The sequence below is a fragment of the Oncorhynchus tshawytscha genome, linkage group LG02, assembly GCF_018296145.1.
Source record: "Oncorhynchus tshawytscha isolate Ot180627B linkage group LG02, Otsh_v2.0, whole genome shotgun sequence".
NCBI lineage: Eukaryota > Metazoa > Chordata > Actinopteri > Salmoniformes > Salmonidae > Oncorhynchus > Oncorhynchus tshawytscha.
This window is the reverse complement of record NC_056430.1, coordinates 72340651-72360840: the sequence shown is the minus strand read 5'-3', so window position 1 is coordinate 72360840 and position 20190 is coordinate 72340651. Positions and strand designations below refer to the sequence as shown.

The 20190-nt window shown below is 44.1% G+C and overlaps 1 protein-coding gene and 2 long non-coding RNA genes across 3 annotated transcripts; 2 read left to right on the top strand and 1 right to left on the bottom strand.

Annotated features, from left to right (window-relative positions):
• Positions 1-10224: 10224 nt before the first annotated feature.
• LOC121840792 lies at positions 10225-11051 on the top strand. Its single transcript, XR_006079932.1, has 4 exons — positions 10225-10384; positions 10492-10617; positions 10803-10871; positions 10973-11051. It is a non-coding gene; the product is annotated as an uncharacterized LOC121840792 (long non-coding RNA).
• Positions 11052-13799: 2748 nt separating this feature from the next.
• On the top strand, positions 13800-17394 carry LOC121840684 (TRIO and F-actin-binding protein-like). Its single transcript, XM_042305459.1, has 8 exons — positions 13800-13840; positions 13948-14440; positions 14798-15032; positions 15236-15347; positions 15535-15694; positions 15991-16104; positions 16821-16907; positions 17130-17394. Exons 1-8 carry the CDS (start codon positions 13800-13802, stop codon positions 17274-17276), a joined length of 1389 nt encoding a protein of 462 aa, XP_042161393.1. The 3' UTR covers positions 17277-17394.
• A 583-nt stretch (positions 17395-17977) lies between these two features.
• Positions 17978-20067, bottom strand: LOC121840467. Its single transcript, XR_006079662.1, has 3 exons — positions 19857-20067; positions 18578-18721; positions 17978-18267 (listed from the first exon to the last, which is right to left on the bottom strand). It is a non-coding gene; the product is annotated as an uncharacterized LOC121840467 (long non-coding RNA).
• Between the last annotated feature and the right edge of the window lie 123 nt (positions 20068-20190).

The following is a 20190-nucleotide window of genomic DNA, read 5'->3' as shown; positions in this document are numbered from 1 at the left end:
GTTTTCACACACTGTTGCTGGTATTTTGGCCCATTCCTCCATGCAGATCTCCTCTAGAGCAGTGATGTTTTGGGGCTGTTGCTGGGCAACACGGACTTTCAACTCCCTCCAAAGATTTTCTATGGGGTTGAGATCTGGAGACTGGCTAGGCCACTCCAGGACCTTGAAATGCTTCTTACGAAGCCACTCCTTCGTTGCCCGAGCGGTGTGTTTGGGATCATTGTCATGCTGAAAGACCTAGCCACGTTTCATCTTCAATGCCCTTGCTGATGGAAGGAGGTTTTCACTCAAAATCTCACGATACATGGCCCCATTCATTCTTCCCTTTACATGGATCAGTCGTCCTGGTCCCTTTGCAGAAAAACAGCTCCAAAGCATGATGTTTCCACCCCCATGCTTCACAGTAGGTATGGTGTTCTTTGGATGCAACTCAGCATTCTTTGTTCTCCAAACACGACGAGTTGAGTTTTTACCAAAAAGTTAAAAAAATTTAAAAAAAGTTTAAAAAAGCCTCTTAAAGAAGAATTTACAGGTCTGTGAGAGCCAGAAATCTTGCTTGTTTGTTATTGACCAAATACTTATTTTCCACCATAATTTGCAAATAAATTCATAAAAAATCCTACAATGTGATTTTCTGGATTTTTTCCCCTCATTTTGTCTGTCTTAGTTGAAGTGTACCTATGATGAAAATTACAAGCCTTGAGAACTTGCACAATTGGTGGCTGACTAAATACTTTTTTGCCCCACTGTACCTAAAGGGGTCCTAAAATTCCAAATCAAATAGCTAAATGATCCATGGTATGACCATGTTTAAACAATTCCATCTGTTAGTGTCCCGGTCGTCATAAAGAGGAGACCAAGGCGTAGCGGGGTGAACAAACATAACTCTTTAATAAAGAAAGAACACTGAACAGAACTAAACAAAACAAACCGTGAAGCAATATGGCTAGTGCAGAACAGGTAACTAAACATAGAATAACAACCCACAAAATAACCAAGGAATATGACTACCTAAATATGGTTCCCAATCAGAGACAACGATAAACAGCTGCCTCTGTTTGAGAACCAATCTAGGCAACCATAGACATATAAACACCTAGACTAGCAAAACCCCTAGACAATACAAAACCCCCTAGACAATACAAAAACTAAACCAACCACCCTTGTCACACCCTGACCTAACCAAATAATAAAGAAAACAAAGATAACTAAGGACAGTGCGTGACAGTTAGCTTGGTAGAACCCCCACCCCCTAACCCCCTTAGAGTCTTGAAGGAAGTTGATGCTTGAAATGTCATTTCGGAGAATGACATTTTCTCTGAATACTTTTATACTGTACTTACAATATTGTCTTTTGATGATCTGGTTCTATTTCACCCTTGCGTGTGACCTGTACGAGTCATTCTACTACCAAAGATATGCATATTTAAGAACGTTGAATCACTAAGATACATTCATGAAAATACAATCTATTTACATTTATAGAAGTCAGTCATGCCAACTTCAAGTTGGTGGGATGATGAACTTTTCTTTGGCGATCATATTTCCATGGTTACTAAATCTCCTTTCACCATGGCAACTGTCGCCTGAGCAACAGAGTGTATCTATGCAACTAGGACGCTCAGCGGAAAAAGGATTTGGGCAGAAATAACTCCCTGCAACATTTTCTTGCCAAACATGCTGTTATTAATATCCTGAGGGTGACATTTCATTTGAAAGATTTTTTGGGGTTAATATTCTCTGAGAGGAGTATTACAGGTAAACTTTTCAAAACTACAATATCTGAGAGTACAATTAATCACACGCAACTTTTGGTACAGCTAATTTGAGCTTGAATTGAGACTATTCCACACAGTGATAAATGGGCCCTGTTACAGGATCCAGAGCAGTCAGTGTTCACTTCACCTATTTAAACATACAGTACATCTATAAATACACAGCCTTTATAGTCTACAGTCTACGCTGAGCATGCAGCGTGAATGACAAGTGAGAGTACATGATCCACTAAGAGACTGTGGGAATAGTCTGTCTTTGTCAATGTGTGTGTGTGTGTTGTGTTCTCCTGTATGCGTATGTGTGCCTGTGTGTGCTTCCTGGCCTCCCAGTACGATCCTGATGACACTTCTGGCCCCCTCTGCTGGCTTCTCTGGGCACTGCTGTCCCCCAGTGGACGAGAGATACAATTGACTGTATATCTATGGAAACAGCTCTGTTTTCAGCATAGCACAGCTGATATTATATTCTATACACACACAAAGGGCCCCTAGAGCGGTTACATATGTGAGGCGAGATGCTGTACATACTCCTTTTCATTTCCTCAGGTGGGTAGTAACATTTATAAACCAGAAACCGAGGATTGATGGCAGCATTCGCGTGAAACTGAAAGCCCGAACCACTGCTTTTAATCAGGGCAAGGTGACCGGAAACATGACCGAATACAAACAGTGTAACTATTCCCTCCACAAGGCAATCAAACAAGCTAAGCGTCAGTATAGAGACAAAGTAGAATCTCAATTCAACGGCTCAGACACAAGAGGTATGTGGCAGGGTCTACTGTCAATCACGGATTACAAAAAGAAAACCAGCCCAGTCACGGACCAGGATGTCTTGCTCCCAGGCAGACTAAATAACTTTTTTGCCTGCTTTGAGGACAATACAGTGCCACTGACACGGCCCGCAACTAAAACATGCGGACTCTCCTTCACTGCAGCCGACTTGAGGAAAACATTTAAACGTATCAACCCTCGCAAGGCTGCAGGCCCAGACGGCATCCCCAGCCGCGCCCTCAGAGCATGCGCAGACCAGCTGGCTGGTGTGTTTACGGACATATTCAATCAATCCCTATCCCAGTCTGTTGTTCCCACATGCTTCAAGAGGGCCACCATTGTTCCTGTTCACAAGAAAGCTAAGGTAACTGAGCTAAACGACTACCGCCCCGTAGCACTCACTTCCGTCATCATGAAGTGCTTTGAGAGACTAGTCAAGGACCATATCACCTCCACCCTACCTGACACCCTAGACCCACTCCAATTTGCTTACCGCCCAAATAGGTCCACAGACGATGCAATCTCAACCACACTGCACACTGCCCTAACCCATCTGGACAAGAGGAATACCTATGTGAGAATGCTGTTCATCGACTACAGCTCGGCATTTAACACCATAGTGCCCTCCAAGCTCGTCATCAAGCTCGAGACCCTGGGTCTCGACCCCGCCCTGTGCAACTGGGTACTGGACTTCCTGACGGGCCGCCCCCAGGTGGTGAGGGTAGGCAACAACATTTCCACCCCGCTGATCCTCAACACTGGGGCCCCACAAGGGTGCGTTCTGAGCCCTCTCCTGTACTCCCTGTTCACCCACGACTGCGTGGCCACGCACGCCTCCAACTCAATCATCAAGTTTGCGGACGACACAACAGTGGTAGCCTTGATTACCAACAACGACGAGACGGCCTACAGGGAGGAGGTGAGGGCCCTCGGAGTGTGGTGTCAGGAAAATAACCTCACACTCAACGTCAACAAAACTAAGGAGATGATTTTGGACTTCAGGAAACAGCAGAGGGAACACCCCCCTATCCACATTGATGGAACAGCAGTGGAGAGGGTAGTAAGTTTTAAGTTCCTCGCAGCAGCGCCTCTTCAACCTCAGTAGGCTGAAGAAATTCGGCTTGTCACCAAAAGCACTCACAAACTTCTACAGATGCACAATCGAGAGCATCCTGTCGGGCTGTATCACCACCTGGTACGGCAACTGCTCCGCCCACAACCGTAAGGCTCTCCAGAGGGTAGTGAGGTCTGCACAACGCATCACCGGGGGCAAACTACCTGCCCTCCAGGACACCTACACCACCCGATGTCACAGGAAGGCCATAAAGATCATCAAGGACAACAACCACCCGAGCCACTGCCTGTTCACCCCGCTATCATCCAGAAGGCGAGGTCAGTACAGGTGCATCAAAGCTGGGACCGAGAGACTGAAAAACAGCTTCTATCTCAAGGCCATCAGACTGTTAAACAGCCACCACTAACATTGAGTGGCTGCTGCCAACACACTGACTCAACTCCAGCCACTTTAATAATGGGAATCGATGGGAAATTATGTAAAATATATCACTAGCCACTTTAAACAATGCTACCTAATATAATGTTTACATACCCTACATTATTCATCTCATTTGTATATGTATATACTGTACTCTATGTCATCTACTGCATCTTTATGTAATACATGTATCACTAGCCACTTTAACTATGCCATTTTGTTTACATACTCATCCCATATGTATATACTGCACTCAATACCATCTACTGTATCTTGCCTATGCCACTCTGTACCATCACTCACTCATATATCTTTATGTACATATTCTTTATCCCCTTACACTTGTGTCTATAAGGTAGTAGTTTTGGAATTGTTAGCTAGATTACTTGTTGGTTATTACTGCATTGTTGGAACTAAAAGCACAAGCATTTCGCTACACTCGCATTAACATCTGCTAACCATGTGTATGTGACAAATAAAATTGGATTGGATTTGATTTGACATAGATACTCTACTAGCCGACCTGCCCTGCCACATTAAGGACCCACCTGGCATTGAAAAAAAGATATGTCCGATGGTTTCGACTTATTTCGCACCACGTTTATTTTTTCACTATACAATTTAAACGGTTCGTTTTTCATCGGTTAACCTTGTATTTGAATCAAGTTTGAATGCCAACTCAAGATTCAACATGTATTTCTTGTTCCCCAGAAGATGACCTCTCTATGGTCCAGTCTATGTCTGTCATGCGGTGCCTGTTCTAGTAAACAGAGTTTTACAGGTGACCGCTCGCGCTTGTCCTGTAACCCTCAGAGCAGCCATCTGTAAAACAGGCCCACCACCACATGACATCTATCCAGTGGAGCCAGTTGCATATTTCCCTCTCTAAAGCTGATGACATCTGATACACACCTTTGGGGGCCAGTGGGCCATGTTGGCTCCAATGAGAGTCAGTTGATGTTTAACATGACAAAAGACAGAGCCACAATGGCAGTTATACCCACGCCAGTTTCACCCAGACTTGGATGAGTTCTGAGAGTATGAAGTGTATGACCTGTGCTGGTTACTTTGCAGATAAAAATGAACTTGGAGTTAAATACTAAATAAGGTATTTAAAAATTCTATAAATACATTTGAAGTGTTTTTAATATCATAATACCAGCATGGCAAAGACAGATTGGGCTTTTGAGTCTTTGTGTTTCGTTTATGAACTAAATGGCTGTAGGTTACTGTGTTATGGTTCTAGTATTGTGTGTCAAACTAGTTTTGTACAGCGCTGTAAAGGTATAGCCTACCATCCGCAGTGGTTTTTGTTTCACTCAGTCGCCGTCTTAAGTAATTGTTGCTTCACCTCAAGGGACCCAGAGGATGTTGTTTGGCCACAACCATGAGATGAAGTTACACAAACACCTGAAGCATTTTATTGAATTACATTACAGTGTAAAGACCGCTACAGGTCAATGCGTGCAATTGACCGATGTGGTCCATATTCTGCTTCAGAATGCAATTCTAAAGATGTCAAATCTTCATTTGATCAGTTAGTAATTTCCACTTTGACATTTCAGACTAGATTTGCCCAAAGGAAAAATGTATCAACCACTACAAAACTGTCCATGAATATAATCCACATAATAATTCACATTTCCTGTTGCTGCAGAATTATTTTCCTGCTGTAGTAAACTGACTCAAATTAAGTCTATCTGAATAGTGTTACTCTTGACATACTGCATTACTATGTGCTGTCTATACAGTATATGGTTTGATTGGTTATCCCACCTCTAATCAGGATGTACCACCTTTGTGTAGGTGGATTTTGTAATAGTGCATCATTGCACTGGGCCGTATCATCAGAGTAAAATAGGGGTGTTCACCTGATCTGAGGATCTATCATGCCGCTCTGTGCTGACAACCTTTACTGCCACCAGTTCCAACCCAACACCTTTGACCCCTCCCGCTGTGGTTCGTGCCTGCGCCCGGGACACATGCACCTGAACAGTACCTCACAGGTGAGCCAGGCAGGAGGGGCTAGTGTTGAGGGAAATGGACGATGCACGGCTAATGACTGTTAAGGGTTATTGGGTTTGGAAAAGGTCTGGATTATTACCTTTGCTGTACAGTAAATTGTGGTATACGTTTGAAACACTTCCAAAAACATTCATTTTATCTTCTCAAGTGGCAGTACGAGGAGTAACCATTTCTGAACGATACAAAGGTGCATATTAAACAACATAATGATGCAATAAACACAAATAAAGCCACCAAGCGGGGTAATTCTAATATAAGCTACACTGTAGGTGTGATGAGGACTGACGAACACACAGGTTGGCGTTTGATTATATTATTATTCTATCATTAATTAATGAAAAGCTCATTTGCATCCCTTGAGGGAAAGATAGTAATCTAATCCGCTCACATAACACATTGCACACAAGCACACACACACACACACAAGCACACAACACACACACACGCAGGCACATGCACACACACACACACACACACACACACACACACACACACACACACACACACACACACACACACACACACACACACACACACACACACACACACACACACACACACACACACACACACACACACACACGCACACAACACCAGCCCACTCAACTGAACTCTAAGGATGGACCTGTACCAGAAATACACTTCTACTAATCTTCACTGTCATTGGAGTAATCTAATATGCTGAAACACCACATGCACACAAGCACCCACATTCACAACACCAGCTCTATGGATGAACCTGAACCAGAAGTACACTTCTACTAATCTTTATTTTCATTTGAATAATCCTTTCATTTCAAAATAACAGAATATTCTAGATAGAAATCCACGCCTGCTCACAACACAACACGGAGATCAAAAGTCAAAAGAGAAGAAAGGCTTTTGTGTGTTGTAGGGAGGGCAAGAAATGAAAGAGGGATCAAGAAAGGGTTGAGAGGAGGATGGGTGGATTCTGGTTGTGGAAGAGCAGCAGACCAATGAAATAATGATGAGCAAGGCCAGGGAGAGGTTGTGTTACCGTCGTCCTTGCCGGCCTAATGTATTAGCTCAGGTAGACAAGGTGAAGAGAGGATAGGTAGATGGGGAGGAGAGGGGGGGGGGAAGTTGTTGTTGCCACTTGCAGCCTGTCTTAACAGCAGATTTGTAAAGGGACGTCCAAGGGAGCTCTGCAAGCAGGTGTAGTAAGAAGTTAGCATTTTGTTTTTGCTGTGATGAGTTATACGGAAAGTTAGCTTCTTTTCATTTATTCCACAGGCTGCCATTTTGTCCGAAGTTTGTTTACTTTACTTGTTGATGCTTTATCACATGCTTGTTGAATTGACCTTGAGAGTGCTTGCAACACATTCGTTTAATTATTCTTTAAGCATTGTAATGTCATTGGTCACACTAGGTCATGACTGTCGTGCCATAGAGATACCTGTACACGGCAGCATGTTTGAATTTGTTCGATTTGTCTCCAACTGTACTTTCACGTTACTATGCAACTTTCTGAAAACACAACAGAATGACATACTTTGTGTACCAAGCCTTAAAAGTGACTTTTACACAACTCAGATGGTTTGCTGAATTGACAAAGCCATTGACCAGTTTAACATTCTCTGAATTATTTACGATTGGACGAAATGTGTCCCGTTCCACGAATCAGGACAACCATGACTTCCTGTCGGAGGTGACCAGCTACAGTGATGTCACAAGGAGCGTCTGGACCTATCAGGAGAGCCTAACTCACACTCCGAGCCCTGACTGGGAATTCAATATCTGTGACTCTGATGCGGTACACAGGTGAGTGTGAGTGTCATTGGCAGTTGATTTTAGTAACACTACATTAAGGTATACTTAAAGTGATTTCTAAAACTTTAATGAACAGTTGAAAAAATTATATTTGAATGAAATTCTACAATCAGGTGGTGATTTCTCTTAAACTAGTTCTACAGTACATTGTGCCAAACTCATAGAGTGTGTACCCCTACCAATGTCCCTCATGCCCTCCCTCTATATCTTCACCCAGCAGTCAGGAGGACCTGTGGGACTTCCTGCCAGACCCAGAGAGAAGTGGCTCTAGTACCCCAGCAGGCTGCTGTGTGACGGGGCCAGAGATGACCCGGGTGGACTCCTCTCCCCACAGACCACCACGCAGCTCACTGATGGAGGAGAGAGGTCGGGAGAGGTTCAGGCGACCCTCAGGTCAGACCAGCTCACAGTATTACAGACAGACATTTTGTCTGGGACTGCTGCTACAATTTTAATTCAATTCTATTTGAATTCAAAATGTTATTGTCATTTTTCAGTTAAACATTTAAATGTGTCTTTGCTTTCCATTTGAGTGAAGCTCAATCAAATGGATGATCTACCATGCCATGTCCCTGCTCCTCACTTATAGGATCAAGAGGAGAAAACGGCTACTTCTCTCCGGACAGGAAAGCCTTATTTGATGGTGGTCCCCAGGCTCAGTTGGAGGGTGTATCCAAACGGCCTTACCGGCACTATGAGAGGGGCCATCCGCTCCCCAACAACCACAGCCCAGAACCCAAAGCCTCCATCCCCTACCGGAACGTGAATCTCGGAATTCCCTCCCAGAGGAGAAGCGATGAAACGTTCCAGCAGGAGACCTGGAGGAGTGAGTCTCCGCAGAGATACACCTGTCATTCCAACTTCAGACGTGGTGGCACTGATTCTCAAGATCAGTCTCCTAGCCCTCGCTCCCCATGCTCAAACCGGTGTAAACTTGCTGAATCTCAATCTGCATCCTCCCAATGTAGAAGCTCCCACTCCAAAAGTCACGCTCCTTCTCACGCTCCGTCTCACTCATCTCGATCCTTGTCTCGCCATCCGTCAGGACGGTCCAGTCCCTCTCACAGACGAGGTTCTGTCGTGTCTCGCCACCCCTCCCCATCTCGAAACACGGCCTCCTACAAACACACTGACTCCTCCCACGTAAGAAATGGTAAAACAGAGCATTACGCCAATGGGCGTGATCAAGATTCAAGAGAGTCAAGAGAGTCAAGAGAGCCAAGAGAGTCAAGAGAGCCAAGAGAGTCAAGAGGATCAAGAGAGCCAAGAGAGTCAAGAGAGTCAAGAGAGCCAAGAGGATCAAGAGAGACAAGAGAGTCAAGAGAGTCAAGGGAGTCAAGACGTCCCTCCCACAACTCAAACAGTCACAGTTTGGACTCTGAAAAACTGTACAAAAATCTTGACTCCATCTCCCGACGTGACTCTCCAGCCTTGCAGCCAAACTCCTACGAAGGGTCTCGAAGCCCCCGGCCCAGAACAGATAAAAACCCTTCTCCAACCACTCACAGTCATGATAGTTGGGAATGCTCTCCCCCTATAAGTGGCTATGGTACACACAGCCATTCACCCCAAACAGAAACCAAGCATAGCGACACCAGACCTGACACAGCACATAGCTACTCAAGGAGACCAGAAAGGGTCGCTAGAGAGGAACGGACAGAGATGCACCCCCCTAAAACCAACCCCAGCCTCCCTCCAGGCTCCTGGTGTGGCTCCTCCCACTCGCTTCTAAGCCCTGCCCTCTCTTGTAGCTCCTCCCCACCACGACTAGGCATCGACTCCCAGCTGCTTGCCAATTCGTTGAAACCCTACGCTGCGACCGTGGAAATGAATGACAGACCAATCAGTGACAGGAGCAAGAGTAATATAAGGCGGGGCCTGGAGTACCTGTTGACCCGAGAGGAGCCCAAGAGAACCGCCTTAGTGGACTCCCAGGGGATGACCATAGAGGACTACGTCATTCTGGCCGACATCCCCAGACTTGACCTGGGGTCAGAGGGAGAGGGGGCGGAGGTGCTACTGGGCCCGAGGAGGAGGACCCAGAGCCCCAGCCCATGTAGGGACCAGAGGCACAGGACACCCAGGTGAGTGGGGAGACTGGAGAGGCGACAGGAGGGACATTATAGAGAGAGAGGGAGGAGGGAGGGCAGAGGAAGCTTGATAAATTGCTATGCATATTGTAAGGACCTACTGCAGGTACAGCATATTGTAAGGGCCTACTGCAGGAACAGCATATTGTAAGGGCCTACTGGATGTACAGCGTATTGTAAGGGCCTACTGGATGTACAGTTTATTGGGTCAGGATTTTTTCTCATTGTCTCTCTCTTGGTCTCTATTTCTCTAACTTTTCTTCTATTGTAGGTATGTAGAGGAATCTGATAGCTGCAGTACGAGGGTTGAGTCTGATGAGAGAGGGAGAGGCAGAGAGAGGGGGAGAGACAGGAGGGAGAAAGAGAAGGAGAAATATTGCGACTCAGAGGATGGACGACTGTCCCGAACCCAGTCCACAACTGATCTTCAGCCACAGGTGATACGCTTGATACCTTCGAGTACTTTAAAACAGGTCTACCATTAAGTCACTCATACTGTAAGTACCATCATATAACCATTATTCATATAATCCATTTGTTACAGAGGTCAGACAATCAAACTAGAAAGGGCCTCAGATCTTCTAAACCATGGCAGAGAGTTCTACCTGAAAGTACTCAAACACAGTCTGACCTAAAGGGCTGGATGTCAAAACTGGATGAATATGGGGAGGTAACACTGCAAATGACACACGTCACCATGTGTTAGAACAAACTGGAACAAATTCATTCAAAACAATAGCAGTGTTTTGAATATTTTGAAGGGTGACTGGTTTGACTGAGTCTGTTCGGCTTCTGTTTCTAACAGTGGAGGAGACACTGGTTTGACTGAGTCTGTTCGGCTTCTGTTTCTAACAGTGGAGGAGACACTGGTTTGTGATGAGGGACGCTGCACTGAGTTTCTACATGGACTCTGAGGCTGAGGAGGTGACGCCATTTCCTATATCTGCAATATCAGTTCCCCAATTATATACCCATTGAAGTATTTCTGAGTCTGTATCACGCCAGTTCCTCCATGTCTGTTGTAGTCAGATGACCTGGATGGAGAGATAGACCTGACGACCTGTATGAATGTCCAAGACTTTGACGTGGAGAAGAACTATGGATTCCAGATACATGTGTGTTCTTCCTGGTTTTTCTCTCATTGAACATCTACTACCAATACTAATACTAATACTACTACTACTACTACTACTACTACTACTATTTCTGCCACTACTGCTACTAATACTACTACTACTACTGCTGCTGCTACTACTTCTATTTCTACTGCTGCTACTACTACAGATGCCGTACCCTAATTTGAGCCAGTTTTCTACAGCAGGACAATAGTCCCGCAGCAAAAGGAAATTATTAATTATAATTATTGTGTGGATTATAATTAATTTAAAAAAAATTTGTAGGGGTTGAAACAAGCTTGGCATTTTAAAGTGGATATTACAAACTTTAGAAGCCTTTTGAAACCTTGACTAGACTACAAGTTTACGTTTCCTCTTGTGCAGGAAAATTCTCAACAACAAAAGAGTTGATCAAATGAAGATCTTAAATCTGCACTACTACTACTACTACTGCTACTACTCCTGCTACTACTACTGCTACTGCTACTACTGCTGCTGCTACTACTACTACTATTACTAATACTGCTACTACTACTACTACTACTATCACTGCTACTACTACTACTACTACTACTACTGGCTACTTCTGCTGCTGCTACTGCTACTACCACTACTACTACTACTACTACTACTGCTACTACTCCTGCTACTGCTACTGCTACTGCTACTGCTGCTGCTACTACTACTACTATTACTAATACTGCTACTACTACTACTGCTGCTACTACTACTACTACTACTACTATTCCTGCTACTACTACTACTACTGCTGCTGCTACTACTACTACTACTACTACTATCACTAATACTACTACAACTACTACTGCTGCTACTGCTACATGTAATACTACTACTACTACTGCTATCACTAATACTACTACAACTACTACTGCTGCTACATGTACTACTACTATGCTACAACTACTACTACTACTGGCTACTACTACTATTACTGCTGCTACTGCTACTGCTTCTACTACTAATAATACTGGCTACTACTACTACTACTACTACAATTACTACTGCTACTACTGCTACATGTAATACTACTACTACTACTACTACTACTACTACTACTACTACTACTGGCTACTACTACTACTACTACTGGCTAATACTACTACTACTACTACTGGCTACTACTGCTACTGCTACTACTACGACTACTACTACCACTACTGCTGCTACTACTACTACTACTACTACTACTACTACTACTAATGGCTACTACTACCACTAAAACTACTACTACTACTACTACTACTACCACTACTACTACTACTACTAATGCTACTACTTCTACTACTACTACTAGTACTGGCTACTACTACTACTACTACTAATACTTCTACTGCTACTACTCCTGCTACTGCTACTACTACTACTACTACTGCTGCTGCTACTACTACTACTACTACTACTACTACTATCACTAATACTACTACAACTACTACTGCTGCTACTGCTACTACTACTACTACTGCTAATGGCTACTACTACCTACTACCACTACTACTACTGGCTACTACTACTGGCTACTACTACTACTACCACTAATACTACTCCTACTACTACTGCAACAACAACTACTACTACTACTACTGCTGGCTACTGCTACTACTACTACTAATACTACTACTACTACTGTTGCTACTGCTACTACTACTACTACTACTACTACTATTACTCCTGGCTACTACTACCACTACTACTACTACTATTACCACTAATATTACTACTACTGCTACTACTGCTGCTACTACTACTAGCTACCACTACTACTACTACTACCACTACTACTACTGCTAGAACTACTACTACTACTGCTGCTACTACTACTACTTCTACTACTACTGCTGCTACTGCTACAACCACTGCTACTACTCCTGCTACTACTACTACTACTGCTAATACTACTACTACTACTACTGTTAATACTACTACTACTACTACTACTACTACTACTACTATTACTACAGTATTGGGCTGCATCTGAAATGGTATTCTAGTCCATCCATAAATAATGCACTACTTTTGACCAGGGCCCATATAGTAGTGCATTATATATCGTATAGGGTGTCATTTCGGATGCAGTCTAGGTGTCAATATGCTTTAGTTCCTTCCTGTTTGTAACCCCTCAGTCGTGGCTTTTCTCTGTTCTTTATCTCTTAATCTCAACCAGACAAAGAAAGTAGTGTTCACTCTGTCAGCCTCGACCTCCAGGATCAGGAGGAAGTGGGTTAATGTGCTGAGACGGACTATCCAACTCAGACACTCTTCAGACATCACACCGTGAGTCTTTCTATTGACTGGGTCTGAAATGGCAGTGTGTCTGAAATTGCACTGTGTCTGAAATGACGCTGTGTCTGAAATGGCACTGTGTCTGAAATGACGCTGTGTCTGAAATGACGCTGTGTCTGAAATTGCATTCCATTCATTATGTCGTAAAGTAATTATGTGCATTTCTGTTGTGATCTTAGGCCACACCAGTCTAAGTGCAGGACATTGTTTCTGAAATGGAAGTGTGTCTGAAGTGGCACTGTGTCTGAAATGGCACCCTATTCCCTATTTACTGCACTACTTTGGATCAAAACTCCTATTAGTCCTGGTCCAAACGAATTCATGCACATCACAGGGAATAGAATAGGGTACCATTTCAGACGCAGATAAAGTCCTGCACTTGGACTGGTGTGGCCTAAGATCACAACAGAAATGCACATAATTACTTTACGACATAATGAATGGAATTGGAGGCAGCAAGAGGACAATTAGACAAATGTAATAATATACTAAGAGTACAAATGTAATAATAATAAGAGTAAAAAATGTGACCATGTAACTATATCTGAAACACTTTTCCTATGGTCCCCATTATTATATCACAGACGGTCAGACAAGGAAAGAGAAAACTCTCAGCCTGTGTCGTCTCGCCAGCCTCCCTCTGTGCTCACCTGTGAAGACTCTGACCCTCAAACCACTATCTCCACCTCCAACCTTTGTCAAATGGACTCTTTGGCCCCGGATCTAGATGACACATCCCCCAACATGTCATCAGACAGTCAGAGAGAGGCAGGAGAGGGCTGGGACAGAGAGCAAGCCAAGCGATTGGAGGAGAGGAACAGATGGTTTGAGGGGGCGATCCCCTTCAGAGAGATGGGCAGCAGATGGGACTCTCTGGATCTGAAGAAAGCCAGCGTACCTGTACCTGTCACTCACACCATGGACGTGGACGTCAACAATAAGTGGGTGGAGTTCGAGAGTCTAACATTCAGGGAGATGAGCGTGCTGTCTCTGATTGGTGCACAGACTAATCAGACCAATCAGACGATTCCTAATCAGACGATTCAGACGACCAGTGCAACGGTCCTACAGAGGGAGGTAGATGTAAAACAGTTATTTGTTCATTTGAGTGTTTAACATTTAATTATCATAAGGTTTAGAACTGTCTTGTAAAGGTATTATAGAAACAGAGAGGATGTTTTCAATATACATAATGAATAATTTAGGGAATCTTTCCTCACCCTTCTCACGTGTCCTTCTCTCTCTCTCTCGCTCTGTCTCTGTCTCTCTCTCTCTGTCTCCCACTTCCTTCTCCCCTCTTTCCCACTATTTTCTCTCTCCATCTCTCTCTCAACCCTCTTCCCTTTCCTCTTCCTGCTCCCTCTTTCTATCTCTCCCCTATCTTCCTCCCCTCTCTATCCCCCTCTTGACCCCGCTCCTCTCCCTCTCTCTCAGGCGCTATCACTCAGGCAGCAGGTGGAGTGTCTGCGTAAGGAGCGTGTGGAGATGGGGATGGAGGTGGACAGTCTGTGTGGCCCCTGGGCCCCCTGCGGCCAGCGTCTGGAGGCCACGGAGGTGGCCCACTGCAGGGCCCTGATGGAGCTCCAGGAAAGCCACGCCAGGGAGGTCCGAGAGCTGCAGAGACAGAGAGAGAGCCTACTGCAGGAGGAGAGCCAGGCCACGGCACAAGGTGGGAAGGAGAGACCTATTGGGAGTACTGTGTTATATCATGTAGAGTGTTATGTGAATAATTACACTTTTTATAGGGATGATGTCATAAAGCAATTTTTGTTGTGGAACAGGTTTCCTACCCTCCTGTGTCCTGTCCCTCCCCTCTTCACTTCAATGTTTTCTATTTTCCTTGTCATGTTATGCCACTTCTGTGCTCTATAGCAGTTGAGGCCCTGAAGGAGGCTCACAGGGAGGAGCTGGAGAGGGAGGTGGAGAAAGCCAGAAGGATGACTGAAGGGGGTGGCCATATGGATACTACGCACAGAGGACAGACGTGAGATCCATTCTCTTTAGCCACACATCAAAGTGAAAGGCACCAAAAGAATGTGGAAGAGAACATTTTCTTTAATGGGATAACTATCCACCCTGTGCTTGTGTATCAGTGTGGTTGTGCATTCATGCATCTGTGCGGACATGTCCACATGCATGTGTGTTAAACATGTGTTCTTGGTTCTCTACAGGCCCCAGGCTGATGCCCTCCACAGTGAGTTAGACGTTCTGTCAGAGAGATATTCCCAGAAGTGCCTGGAGTTGAACCGGGCCGAGCAGAGAGGAGGAGACAGAGAAACAGAGCTGAGCTGGAAGGACAGAGAGATGGAACAGCTCCGCAGAGAGAACCAGGTCAGAGAGCAGAAAGAGGGAGAGAGAGAGCCGAGAGAAAGAGAGCAGAGAGAGAGGAGAGAGGGAGAAAGAAAGAGCAGAGAGAGAACGAAGAAGGAGAGAGTGGGGCAGAGAGAGCAGAGTGAGAAAGAAAGAGAGCAGAGAGAGAGTGAGAGCGAGCAGTCTGTCATGAGACTAACTAACAATAAATGAATTATCTAATGAATGTTCTAATTATCAATTTAAGCAATGTACCATACTGTCACACAGTGCAATAGTAGTAAGTATTTTTTATTTCTTATTCATGTTTGTCTCAGGAACTGCAGGCTCGTCTGACTGAGGAGATCAGCCACATGCGCCACTTCATCACAGGTCAGAGGTCAGGAAACGCCTCCCTTGGCAACTGTGAGCGCAGACCCTCGGAATTGGAAGTAAGAATAAAGTTTGACATTCTGATTAGTTGTATTGGAAGCAGAACCGGATTCAAGTACATGTTGTATTTGACCATTTGTTATTTAAATGCCTTCTTCTGTGTATGACTATTTTCAAATTCTCAGCCTAAAACAAGTACTTCTATTTGAGTATTTGAATGGTTATTTGTATTTGATAGTATTTTCAAATACATATTTCAAATACCTGGGTTAAATGCATTATGCATTGGAGTGTATTTGAGTATTTCCAAACACATTTCAATATTCAACTGCTTGTTTTTTCAAATAATGATGATCTGAATACTTGTTTTGAAGTGTATCGAAAAGTAATGGAAATTCCTGAATTAGTATTTGAAACTAGGTCTGATTGGAAGCAAGGCTTACATCGGAGTTGCTCTATTGATTGGTGTGTAGATTTGTGCCAGCCATTGGTGATTGGTCATGCTGTAATGTTGTCCTCCAGATGCTGCCATCTATTGGCTGGACCAGATTCATTCAAAATCCTGAAAACTTGCTTCAATGACGTGCTGCTGGGGTCCTAAAAATAACCATGTAGAACAACTAGTACTGGTCATCAGTGACATCGGTGCACTATTCATTCATTGTCCCAATACTGGTGAAGAAATTATGGAATAATCTTCATATTGATGAGTATTGCATCACTAAATGCTAAATGACCAAAAATACTAAAATGATGTATCTGTGTTGCCCTCCAGATGCTGCTACGAGCAAAGGAGATTGAGGCTGAGTACCTACAAAAGGAGATTGGCTGTCTAAGGAATGAAGTGCAGTCTCTAACTACGGTACTACTGGTATATTCTGTATCCACATGATCAACCCTCACAAAATCCTGATAGCACACCATAAACACAAACACTAAGGTAATTGCATATGGCATTTCTACTGTTCCACTCCAGACCAACCATTCAACCACCATACGTGTTTACATACACACACACAAACAATGTGGATAAGAAATGTCACTCTACTGGTCTCCTCTGTGTTGGTCTATGACCCCCCTCTAGGAGAAGCAGAGTTTGTGTGACCGCTACAAAGAGGTGTACGTGGAGCTGATTGGCATGAAGGGTCGCAGTGAGCTGGAGATCAGGGACCTCAGGGAGCACCTGAGACTGGCCAACGCAGCGCTGCAAGAGGAGAGTCGAGACACCTGAGACTGGCTAACGCAGCGCTGCAAGAGGGGAGTCGAGACAACTGAGACTGGCCAACGCAGCGCTGCAAGAGGGGAGTCGAGACAACTGAGACTGGCCAACGCAGCGCTGCAAGAGGGGAGTCGAGACACCGCAGCGCTGCAAGAGGGGAGTCGAGACAACTGAGACTGGCCAACGCACAAGAGGGAGCAGCGCAAGCGCTGCAAGAGGGGAGTCGAGACAACTGAGACTGGCCAACACAGCACTGCAAGAGGGGAGTCGAGACACCTGAGACTGGCCAACGCAGCGCTGCAAGAGGGGAGTCGAGACAACTGAGACTGGCCAACGCAGCGCTGCAAGAGGAGAGTCGAGACAACTGAGACTGGCCAACGCAGCGCTGCAGGAAGGGGGAAGAGACACCCAAGACTGGCGAACGCAGCACTGCAGGAAGAGATAGAGTTGGTGGATGGATAGTTGGATAGCTGCTGTGAAGAGCCAGGAAGCCATACAATAGTTTGTTCTTCATTATGGCTGGCTGTGGTTAGCCTGGAATTCTCCAAACTGATATGCTGTTTCAACATATAACAAAGTGAAACCATGCTGAAATAGAGCACATCAATCTGGATTCCAGGCTAGGCTGTGGTTGGAGTTATAAGACCAAAGAATGCATGTTTTATAGAATGACAGGGACAGCCACAAAATAACAACAAAGAACATACCCCAACAAATGTGTTGTTATTTTTATTATTTATTTTTTACACACGTAGACTCTTTATTGAGTAAATAATAAGACACATGCAAAAGTGAAGTCTGACTGTGCTGTGACCTCACAATGATATCAAATAATATGTAGTAATCCGTGGCAAGGAGGTGAAAGTGGGACTAAAAGGGAGGAAAGAGAGAGAAAAAAGGCGATGGGGAGGTGGATCACGATGAGGGCAATCTTCTCCTGTAGGGGGCATCTCTCTCTCCTTCCTCATAGTGGCGTGGCATGCCATCATTATTGCAAAGCACCCTGGGAAGGAATGAAAATGCAAGCAATGTCAATGGTCTTTAATTCTCACAGTTGTATTATTTATCTTCATTCTCTTTTAGATAATCATTGGTACCATTTCAACATGTTCCAACATGACTGTTTGGCTTAGGTACATACCATTATGTAAATAAGATGTTGCACGCATGCACTCTAAACTACTGTTAGGGACAATAGTATATGAAAGAGATGTTTTAGTTTAGGGTAGCCTATGTGTCACCCTGGGACTAGTAATGTTATTAGCCTTTTATACATCAATAGCTGTATCAATACATCTCTTCTCATCACTGACCTAGGTTCAGTCGTCATCGTCATCATCCTCGGGGACGAAGATGTCATGCTCCTCAAGTAGAGCCGCAAAGTTCTTGCTGATCAGAGTTCCCACGTACAGGAAGGGAATCACGACAGCAGTCATGCGGATAAGGCCGAAGGATATCTAGGTGATAGGGGCGAAAGAAAGAAATTCAGAATATCTACAATCTGAAAAAAGGTTACATTAACTAAAACCGCTAATATCATAACAGAAACATGACCACATCAAGCAAAATACACCGTATATGGTTCAAAGCCTCAGATAAGATAACATGGGATTTTTCAGAATGCATAAATCCTCAACAATTTCCTTGATTCACATAATAAATGCAGATTCTCAGGGTGCCATACAAAATTTTTCTTTTAGAAAAGTTTTAGTATCACAATTCCTTTAAAACAGCTCATATATATTTTGTACATCATTTTTACACATAAAAACGGCATAAAAGCATGAAACACAGCAATTGAATGTTACATTTGAATTTGTTAAAAAGTACATGTTGTTAAAACCAATAGGAACAACCATGAATAAAAGTACTTTTCATTGTAAAAACATAAAATCTGTAAAGCCATTTAAAATGTGTACAAATGATTTAACAAAGGTAAAACATTTTTAAGACATGAGAAACATGTTAAAAAGTCTCTGTTAAAAAGCTGTCTTCGGTCCATTGTACAGGAGCGGGGTGAGTCGCCTCCTCCTGCTCTCCTGAATCAATCATTGTCCCGTCCTTCGGGGCCCAGAGGAGATCCCTCCCCTAGGCGCATCAATGCTGTCCGGCCGTGGCCGCCGGGACCTAGGGTGTTGTGGGGGGACCCTTCGCCTGGGGTCGAGCCCCCCCCCCCCATACTCATAATACAATAAATTATGGATCTGAAATGTTTTATATCCCACAAACAGGCTAAATCAATTGATATGGTCGTTGACCTAAAAATGGACACTCCAATACCCCATGGTATTTATAGTTGTGTTAATGTTACACTGGTATATTCTGTGTAAACCAATACTTTATTACATAAAACATGTATATATTAGCTTAATAGTATAATTTTTCGACGAAAAGTGGCTAAAATAATGACAAATTACTTCCGTATCAAATATACACAAGTTCATTGGCTCCCGTAGCTGTCTCTCCAAATTCCTTAAAATGTGATTGGCAAAGACTGCTGTCAATCTCCTCCAAGATTCAGGAACCTCCCACATTATGTGTAGGGTTACCCAGCCTGCTTACGAACCGACTTGACCATGCATGGAAACTCACTTTATCCGGCTTCGGTTGAACACCGCCATTTGCTGTTGATACCACATTTCGACATTGGTTCAGTCTCGCTGTGTTAGACGGTTTCAAGACGATGTTACGGCTTACTACCCCCGTATTCCTCGATACGAGGTTCCGTGAGAGCCACAAGACAGCTGTCGACATTTTTCCAGTTTGGGGTGGGCGGGACAGCAATGTTATGGGTGGGTTCAGGGCGTATGTCTATCCTTGGTGTTGGCCGAATGCCAAATGCATTTTATGACGACAGCAAAGATTAAACAACAAGATATTAATTAATACATGTAAATCACAATGTATGAACAGTCATATATAGAAT